This window comes from Passer montanus, unplaced genomic scaffold, assembly GCF_014805655.1.
Source record: "Passer montanus isolate IOZ18808 unplaced genomic scaffold, ASM1480565v1 scaffold81, whole genome shotgun sequence".
Classification (NCBI taxonomy): Eukaryota; Metazoa; Chordata; class Aves; order Passeriformes; family Passeridae; genus Passer; species Passer montanus.
Window position 1 is genome coordinate 372,429 of NW_024373368.1, and position 10,301 is coordinate 382,729.

At 46.6% G+C, this 10,301-nt stretch overlaps 1 protein-coding gene across 8 annotated transcripts in view; it reads right to left on the bottom strand.

The window, feature by feature from the left end:
• The window catches only part of TSPOAP1 (TSPO associated protein 1), a 67,463-nt gene that overhangs the window by 34,925 nt on the left and 22,237 nt on the right, over positions 1-10,301 (bottom strand). For all 8 annotated transcript variants that reach the window (XR_005630275.1, XM_039732883.1, XM_039732880.1 and 5 more), the window contains exons 6-11: positions 7,989-8,096; positions 7,085-7,168; positions 6,323-6,412; positions 5,493-5,615; positions 5,000-5,104; positions 4,229-4,279 (exon numbers count right to left, since the gene is read on the bottom strand). Coding sequence is in view for 7 of the 8 variants with exons in the window: in XM_039732883.1 (XP_039588817.1) it covers positions 4,229-4,279; positions 5,000-5,104; positions 5,493-5,615; positions 6,323-6,412; positions 7,085-7,168; positions 7,989-8,096 (561 nt within the window). In the remaining variant the exon portion in view is untranslated. The remainder of the gene's footprint in view (positions 1-4,228; positions 4,280-4,999; positions 5,105-5,492; positions 5,616-6,322; positions 6,413-7,084; positions 7,169-7,988; positions 8,097-10,301) is intronic.

The following is a 10,301-nucleotide window of genomic DNA, read 5'->3' on the forward strand; positions in this document are numbered from 1 at the left end:
TCAAGTGTTTTTTCACTCTGTTATTCCAAGCAATATACAAACATGCCTTAAGTACTACTGCCACATCATACACAAGGCGTACTTCTAGCAGCTACTTTGTAGGGGACCACAGACAGCTGGGAAGCAGCAGGTTTCCAGGGCAGTGCTGGGAGGCAGGAGGATAAGGAAGATGAGGCCCAAGGACATGGCCAGGAGGTTCAGGGAACCAGCAGGACCCAAGCTCCAGACACAAAGGAGACTTCTGTGTCTGTGCCCAACCCAAAATGGGGAGAAAGAGGAGTCTCCCATAACAGGGACTGAACTTCCAGAAGAGGCTGCAAGAGCAGGAGCAGAGCTTGGTGGGGTCAGTTTAATCACCAACTCAGGAACTGATTCTCCACACCCATCCACTACCACCTCAGCCCCATCCTCTAAGACACCCTCATTCATGGCTGGTCTGTTCCACTCCTACAGCTCGTTCTCTCCTTTCAGATGTCCCTTGCTCCCCTTCTCCATATCTTCTGCTATGTACTTTTCAGATCAGAGAATCTCCATTTTGCTGGAAGGGAATTCTACAGGTGTGCAGTCCAAGCTCTTGCTAAAAGCAGGGCTGATGCCAAAGGAATTAAAGAACATCCATAACTCCACACCAGTGTGGGTGCAACTTCTACAGGATGTGAGCATACTCCAATAAAGTCCTTTCCTGAAAATTCCCACCACTTTGCTGCTTTTTTGACCAACATGTGGCTGACTTTTTTTTAAATTCCCTGCCTCTGACCCTGTACCTCCTGTGCCAGCAGGGAATTCTGAGCCCACCACCGGGCATGTTTAGTCTCTGCTCTCTCTCCTCCACATGTCTTTGCACAGCCAATGCCACCTGCATTTTATCCCCCTATTTCTCCTGAGATCTCTGCCAGCTTGGAAGGTTTTAAAGACGTTTTCTATCAGCTACAAACCCTTGCACTTATATACCAGCCTTCTTTCCAAACATGTGAACAGGTCACCTAGCACAGCTCCCAAGCTGGAACTTCATTAGTTACCACCCTCTTCTGGGAAAACTATTGTCCACAATCTCTGCTTCCCATCTTCCACTCAATTACAAAGCCAGCAGGATCCGTCATCTCCGCAACACTCATCTGCGATGTTGTCACCACTGCTTTTGGGGTTTGAAGGAAACACTTTACTTTTGGACTGCAAAGACACTTAAATGTGGAGAAGGAGCACAGTTGGAAAATTCTAAAAATCTGGAAGTGCCAAAAAAAGTAAGCTCCTAATTCTAATTGGTCAAGAAAGCAAGGCACTTAAAGACAAATGCAGCTGCTCCATCAAACTCATAGTAGGAGCTCCCTTAATCACACTTATTTCTTGGCAGTAACACTCTTGCAATCTTTTCCAGAGTATATTAAAACAAGAATATCAAGCAACTGTCAAAGTCAGAACAGAAGGAAAAACATCCTGTTTGACAGCATTAGAGCAGTACCTGCATGCAATCCAAAGTACTCTGGGAGCAAGAAAAAAAGCAAAAAGAGATATCAAACCACATCAGCAGTTACACTACAACACTCTGCCAAAGGTAATCCAACCCTCAGTCTGAATGAAATTGTTTTCTCACCAAATTACAGTGTCTGCCTTGTTCCATACTGAGATTCCCATCTCATTCCCAGAAGCATCTGCTTGCCAAGCAAAAGCTAAATCCTACACACCAAATGCATGAATAAGATAACCAGGCACTTTTTGAGGGCCTCCAAATCCCAGTGTATTTTGAGATAAATGACAATATAGAGTGGCTGCTAAATTTCAAGCTCCCTTTTCCCAGCACATTGCACCCACTCAAAAATGAATGGAATAGACATTTTGTGCTCAGATCCTTCCCCAGGTCTGAGATCATGGAGTTCTAGGAATCAAAGCACAGCTCAGAGCTTGGCTGTGACAGGCTCTTAAGCAGCTGACTGCCTACTTGGTCCTGCATCCTGCTCCTAGGTCAGGGAAAGCAAGCAAAGTTGAGCTCTGGTCCCCTCATTTCCCAACAGAACTGGATTCCTGGAAGGAGGCTGTCTCCTTTGGTATCTATGCAGTGCCAAAGGCAGTTGAAATCTTGTCTCATGTATTTTGGAACCACTGAACTCCCTCATTCCCATGACCTTAACCCTCAAGCTTTTGTTCCTAAGCTGAGAGGGTGCTTCCCTCCATGGCATTTCTGCACACACCCCGTTGCACACTCTCCTCACCCCTGTCACTGCCTTATCCCAGAACTACAGAACACCTAAGGCTGAAGGAGATCACCTGGAACACTGGGATCACCTGATCCAAGCCCTCAGCTCAGAGCAGGGTTGGCTGTCGAGAGCTCTGTCCAGTTCTGAACATCTCCAGGGAGAGACTCCACTTATGGCAATCATGGGACAGAACTCTTCAAACAGAAAAATGGACTACACTCATTCTTCATTTATATCACATTAAAAACCAATTCAAGCACGTGTGAAAATGACAATACATAGCAAAGGCATCTCAAATTATGCCATGCACTGATGTTCTGGAATGACTATGATTATAGTTAAGTAATTTAAATGACTGTTGCTCTGCACTAAACTTGCTTTTAATGACAGTTCCTCTTTCTTTGCTCTACTTTATAAAATTCAGGGTCAGGTTGAATCAGGCTCTGAGAAACCTGGTCTAGTGGAAGGTGTCCCTGCTTATAGCAGGAGGTAGAACTGGATGAACTTCAAGGTCCCTTCCAACGCAAACCATTTGATGATTCTGTGATCTCTGTACCAGTAACATGAAAGCAAGAATATTTAACTGGTAAGGCCCTTGCAGAAGAACATTACCTTCAAACTCAGAGCAAGAGGACTGTTTCTTTCTTCCTTTGCACAGGAAGATGTCTAGTTTAAGCCTAAGTAGCTTCTCCAGCCCTTCATTGAGTTAGTTCAGAAAACGTTTGGCAAACATCATAGAATCATCAAATCCCAGAATGACTTGGACTGGAAGGCTAATCTTTATTCCATGGGCAGGGACACTTTTCACTAGACCAGATTGCTCCAATGGCCTTGAAACAGAACCACAGCAACCCTGCCTCTAAAGGCTGCTCAGAACCCAGCTAAACACCAGGTCATGCAGAGCAGCACCTGTATCAGCTGATCCCATCTCTGCAGCCAAATGCTGAGAGAGGTCCCCAAAGGAGTGTGGCAAGGGCACAAGATATAATGTCACATCCCCCAATACTCACCCAACCTGCAACATTTCAATCCTGTTCAGCAGGAGCCCAGCACTCTTGGGCTCTACTGGCCAGGCCCCATCCAAAGCTGGTGCTATTTGCAGTCATGGAGCAATCTCCATCAAGGACACTTCCCATCTGCATCGATAGTCCTAGGTTCCCAAAATGCCACAGAGCTGCACAGCAGTGGGCACAGGGAGTTCACTCTGAGAGCCTTGACTGTTTGTCACCACTAGAGACAGGAGCATGGCCCCAAGAGATCCTACTGTCTGGGGGCACAGCAAGACAACCTGCTCATCTCAGATGTTTCAGTGCTCAGAAAACCTCTGAGAGAGCAGAAGATGCTCCCCTTCCCACCACACTCAACCCAACCCTCTGGCAGTCACTAAATTGTCACACCAAGTTCCAGGGTTTGGCATCGTGCCTTTGCAGCTCCAGGAATCCAATGTTTTCTCCAGAATCACCCTGAGAGGCACTGAGCTGATGCCAATCAACCCCAAAGCAGTGTTCAGCACATCTGCCAGGCTGCACCGGTGCACTGTCAGCCACCAGCCAAAGCACATTCCCTATGTGCAAGTCAGAGCAAATGGAACAAGGCAGCTACCTCAAGCTTCACCACTCCTTATGCTCAGGTTTTCCTGCTTTTACCTAATAAAATTTTCTTATTTTTCCCTAATAAAACAAATAGAGCACACATATACATGAGAAATTTTAAATCCTACAGATACAAGTATTCTCTTTTCACATGATGCTGGAAAATGGAACGGCCAGATCTGAGTTTGATTACTAAATGCACCCCTAAAAGAGTTTTTGGGCACGATCTGAATGAAGTAACCTATCTAATGACTGAGCAGACTAGGATGTAATTCCCTGAACTCTGACCCAAATATTACTTTCACTGCAGCAACATGTTGCATCCCATCAAGGCACTACAGCATTTTGCAGAAGAACCAACAAAACCCAGGGCATCCAAACTGATATTATAAATAAAAGGTACCAAATCTGGAGCCACTAATCCCTCATTTCTTTCCGTCTTACCTCTAGAAGCTGTACTGCTCCCTCATGTTCCCTTCTTGCCTCTGCCTGTGCCTAAGGAAAAATAAGGAAAGGAGTAAATCAGAAAGCAGCCAACCTGAGTTCACTTCTGCTGTCATCCTACCATGGTAGTCCATTGTAGACCGGAGCACGGGTCTGGTGAAGAGCAGCTGAGGGAGCTGGAAAGGGGCTCAGCCTGGAGAAAACGAGGCTCAGGGGGGACCTCCTGACTCTGCACAACTCCCTGACAGGAGCAGACAGCTGGGGGGGCAGCTGGGCTCTGCTCCCAGGGAGCAAGGGACAGGACAAGGGGAAATGGCATCAAGCTGTGCCAGGGCAGGGTCAGGTTGAATACTGAGAAAATTTATTCACAGTCCCTGGCACAGACTGCCCAGTGCACTGGTGAACTGCAGCAGTTTAACAGCTGTGTAGATGTGGCTCTTGGGGACACGGGTCAGTAGTTGCCATCCAGTGCTGGGGGAATGGATGGATTCGATCTTGGAGGCTTTTCCAAACTGAATGATTCCATGATTTTATGACTTAAATCACTGTACAGTCCGGAAACATCTCTGGGCTCTAGACATACAGCAGCGAGAGGTCAGAACTGACATTCATAAGCAAAGCCCTTCACTTGGCTCAGGTACCAGAGTTCACCTGGACTCAGACACTCTTACCCTGTAAATTCACATCTCCCTCCCCCATGCACACCTCCAAAGTAAACAAGGTGCAGGAGTCCATTCAGAGAGGAAAATGTCCCTGTCACACACCACATACCTGCTGCAACCGCCGGACCTCCTCCTGCTTCTCCTGCAGGACTAGCAATGCTTCCTTGTGCTCCACTTCCAGCTGCTGCCTCCGCTCAGCCACATTTCTCATGTGCTGCAGGAGAAGGCACACATAGCTGAGGGGTGGCACTACTGTCACCCTGCTCTGTGTGCTACCAATGACCATAAAGCCAAACTAGGGCCTGTATTTCATGTCATCATTCCACAAAGAAAGAAATTCCCATCACAAGGCAGAGCAACACTGTCAGAGAAAATCTTCAAATCAGTGATGGTCACCTTATCTCCCACCCAAATCCCTGAAGCAGCCTTTCCAAAGCACCTCTGTCCACTTTGGAAAGACATGTTCCAGGATCCTGCAGAAGCAGAATTCCCAGTGAAAGTATAGAGACGAAAGAATGGTCAGAAAAGGCAGACAACCTGTGCCATTCAAAGGAAGCAGTAGGTGTCTGGACAGTCCATCCAGCCATGTGGACCCTACTGACCTTCAGCACCTGCTCTAGATTCTCCAGCTTGGTTTGGAGTCCTTGATTCGTCTGAATTACTGAATCCCGTTCCTTAGTCACTAAAACAACCTGCAGTTTCAGGTCAGCATTCTCAGATTCAACCTGAAAAGAAAGGATGTTCAGTGAGCACAAGCAGCCATAGGTGTTCCTTGTAAAAACAACAGAGACCAGTTTATTTCTGTGCTTTCTGCTGGCAATGATACCAAAATCAGGAACTTCCTCTGCCTCGATTTTCACTTAAATATATGAGCATTTGTATCAGGCCTCAATGTGTAACAATTTATTTGCACACTGCTTCTCTCCCTAGATTCATCTCCCCTCCCCTTTTGCAGGGAGGAAGAGACTGGGATAGGAACAGGCTACATAATGAAGAGATAAAAAAAAAAAAAAAACAAGCACAAGGTCTATAAGCATTTTTAATCCTATGTTGTAGGATTAAACACAGAGGACAGAAACACAGGACAGAAAATTCAGTAGCCTGCTGAAATTGTCTTTGCCTCCTTCACCTCCCACAAGGAATTTCTGGTTCCAGGGTGCACTATGGCTTGCCCACTACCAGCAACGCAAGCATAGACAAACATTTCCACTTACAGCAGTTGTTAAATATGTAGGAAGCCTTATGGTGGCAAATTGACACATGGGACTGACAAATGACTTTCTAACTCCTGTGCATTAGATTTGTCCAGAGAAGAAGCTGGGAACAGAAGCCCACAACCATTACTGAGCTGGAAACTTAAGAACAACATGTTCTTCTCAGAAGAGTTTTGCAGAAGCCAATGCTGCCAAACTGACAAAGACACTGCTTTTACCTGTCCTGCCCACCCAGCCTTCTGATTCAGCTGCAAATTCTCTTCAGCCAGTCGTGCATTTTCATTCTGCACCTCCTGCAGCTGGATCTCCTGTCCAGAAAGAGCAGGAATTACACGAAGCTCCTCTGACTAACCCCCCCAGATTATCCTGCAGAGCAGCTCCATTGCTCCTGTTTCCTGATGCTGCAGGAGGCTGGTGGGATGCTGCTAGAGGTCTGGGAAGCAACAGTGAGAAGCACTACCCAAAAAGAACCCAGGGCCGGACGATGGTCTTGTCCTGTGAATTCATAATGACCTTTAAGGTATCTTCCAACCCAAACCAGTCTTTGATCTCTTGAGCAAAGCAAAGCAGAAACAGAAGGGAGAAATCCAGATGTTCTGGTATGAGCTGCAAAACTTCCCTGGAATTAAACAGGATTTCAGCCAACAAAAATCACAAGAAAAAGACAGTGGGATGGTGTTATTATCATTTCAATTCCTGTATGGAGTGCCTGTGAAAATGGTTAAGTATTTCCCCAAATTAGCAAAGGCCATGGAATTTCATCCAGTGATTTGTGTAGTTGTATTCAGCCCCCAGGTAGTGGAAAGACTAAATAAACAATCCCAGCCTTACGGGCTGGAGCCCCAAATTTGTGACACTGTTCAAATGAACAGAAACACTGGTGATTCCTTATTAAGATGAACTGAAGAGAATCCAAGAGAGGCACACAACAACGTAGCTCCTCCCATTATGCTTGTAAAGTAGGCAACAAGAACACTTACTAGTTCTTTGCATCTTTTATGCTTTTTCCTCACTTCATGCTCAAGGTTTTCACATTTTTTGCGCTTTTTCTTGAGTTCAACTTCCTGCACAAAACAACCAGAAGTAGATCAGGAAGCCCACACTCTTACAATGCATATGAAATTCAAGCCCAGCCTCTCAGACCCAGTGCTTCATTAATTATTTTTATTTTCTTATGAAAATCTCTTTGTGACAAAGTTAAACAATGTAGAAACCAAGGGAAATTTTTCTGAAAGTTAGGAAAATAAAATTTAAAAAAAGCAACTATTCCTCTCTTCCCCAAGCCTTCCGTCTGAAAATAATCCTGCTCCCACATACATGGACTGCTCCTATTTATACAGAACATTAGAGAGGACAAGGTGTGGGGGACAAAACAACAGATTTTCTGTATAGAATTTTCATCTTTAAACACCAGCTGTGCTATTTTAGCTCCTTTTCTAATTCCAGTAACACCTAACAGAGCACAGACATCCTCCTGATCTGCAGCTACTCACTACCCTTCGGATCGACAGGAGCTGCTAAACCTCCCTGTGCAGTCTCAATTGCTGCAATAATTCACAAGGGACACATTCCTCATCCACATCTGTCCCCAGTTAAAATAAGCCTGAACCAAACACAGCACAGAACCTACTGGCATGTTTCCCTCACATCCGAGAGTGACGTATTCCCCTGCCAGCATAGCACCCGGACCTGCCACCCAGCAACACCCTGCATGCAGATGGCCTGTGTTTTCCTACCAATTCCCCAAGCTTCCCACTTTTGCAGGGCAGCTGCACCTAAAAAGACTTCAGTCCCCAAAATCTCTACCTGGACTGCACATATGAAACCCCCAACAAAAATAAGAAAGTAGCACACTCCTTCACCCAAACCAGGTTCACAACTCACCAGCTGCTGTATCTGTTTGCTGCTCTCCTGGTTTGTTACTGCATTTTTGGGAGGAAAATTTTCATGTCCTTCAAAGACAGGTCCCAGTGGTTGCACACCTGGTTCCACCTGAAAGCAGAAGAGATGCCAGAGAGCTCAGGGACATCCTGAGACTATAGAGCACACTAAGGACAGAGGGACTTTCCTGGCAGTACCACCCAGGAGAACAGCACTACACAGGGAACTCCTGATCTCTGAGCTCCACCACTTGACATGGAGAAAGCTGGACACCTTGCCAGGGATCTCTGTGCTGGCAATCTCCCGGAGCCCAGTGCCAACCAGCACAGCTTGACTGAAGCATCTCTGAGGAACAGTGGGCTCCTGGAAGCTCTCAGAGCCAAGCTGCCATCTGTGCTTCACCTAACGACCCAATGAGAGGCAGCAGCAACACCTTCCATGGCCCTCCCCAAAGCGACATAGAGGGGATTAGGGAGAACACAGCTCACAAAGGGGAGAAATAAGTGAAGATGTCAGAATCTAGGGGCAGGGAAGAGCAAGCGCTGATTGGTTTGACCACAACCTCCCAAAAAACTCACTTCCTTCTTAACCTATGACACAAACACTACCAACAAATGCAGCACCCCACCTCTGCTGGTATCTGGGAAGGGCTAAAATGGCAGCAGTGCCATGGCTTTTGTGCACCACCAAACTAGATGAAAGGAGACACCTTCTATACACATTTGTACACAAGTTTCTAACAAAAAGCCTTTTCATTTGGGTCACAGACAAATACACATTAATCCTCTGAATTTTTGCTCTTGGCTGATACTTGACTTGACATTGCCCAGAATAAGCCCTGACTGCAGGGCAAGGACTGAAACACACAGAAGAAAAAGGGTCTTGATAAGGTTTTTAACATTAACTGTGAAGTTATTTTTGATAAACAGATTTTAGGGACAGATCTTTAAGATCATCAAAGCAAACCTGTACTGTGAGGAAGCAGCAGGACTCTATGAATCCATCTCAGCCTTAGCTGACCTATCCTCAGACATGGGGTTCCACATTTCACTCTCAACACCTTCAATGCTGAGGGATCCATGGGATGAGGTCTGAGATCCCTGTACAGCCAGCCATTAGGGCAGTGTCTAAGCACTATACCTAGGATGTGATTTTTAACTTATTTTTGTCTTGAAAAACATAGGTTTTATCTACATCTATATTCATGGTTCTTATGCTGAAAGCCTGACAGCTCCAAGAGCTCACACTCAAGCCGAGGCTGCCAAGGATTTCTCATTTTTTGCTAAAAAAAAAACAAAAAAACAACTGAAATCACCTTCCATGTGAACCTTGTTCCCTCTCATCCATGGAATAAGGTTCACTGCAGAATCCAACAGTCTGTGCCATCAACCAGCATGTGGAAATCTTGGGATCCTTCACCCAACCCATGTCACCTCAAGGACCCCCCTTGTGCTTGGGGGGTCCCCCTCAAGTGCTTGGAAGCTTTCAGGTCTGCTGTGAAACCCGTATTTAATTGTGGAATAGCCCTGTGGAAATATTTCTGATACTTTTTTGCTTTTCAATCACCTTTCTCATATTAAGTATCAAACTGGTATTTCAGAGAATCCCAGAATCACTGAGTTTGGAAAAGACCTCCAAGCCCATCCAGTCCAAAACTGTGCCCAATCCCCACCTTGTCCCCAGCCCAGAGCACTGAGTGCCACATCCAGGTCTTCCTTGGACTTCTCTGAGGATGGGGACTCCAAACCTCCCCAGGCAGGCCTGCCAAAGCCTGAGCACCCTTTCCAGAAGAAATTCCTGCTGAAGATCACCCCGATCCTCCCCTGGCCCAGCCTGAGGCCGTTCCCTCTCCTCCTGTCCCTGTTCCCTGGCAGCAGAACCCGACCCCCCCGGCTGTCCCCTCCTGTCAGGAGCTGTGCAGAGCCACAAGGGCCCCCTGAGCCTCCTTTTCTCCAGGCTGAGCCCTTCCCAGCTCCCTCAGCTGCTCCTGGGGCTCCAGCCTGGGGTGCTTCGTATTACAGGGTTCAGCCAAGGGATTGGCAACAGCCTCCTCCATTCACCAGTGCTGTCAGATTTAGCCTTGCTGACTTATTTGTCAGCCAAAAAATCTTCTGGCAGTGAGGACAGACTCTCCTGAGTCAGAGACACAAAGCACATGCACGAGAAAAGCCATCTTGTCTGACAAAACCTGCAGGATCAGATGGAAATCAAGATATGGAAGGGTCATTCAAGGAAGGTAAGGCAGGGCACAGGGAAGAAAACATCTGTGCATCCCTCTTCATCACAGCCAAATTTGGGGGGGGGGGGGGGGGGATG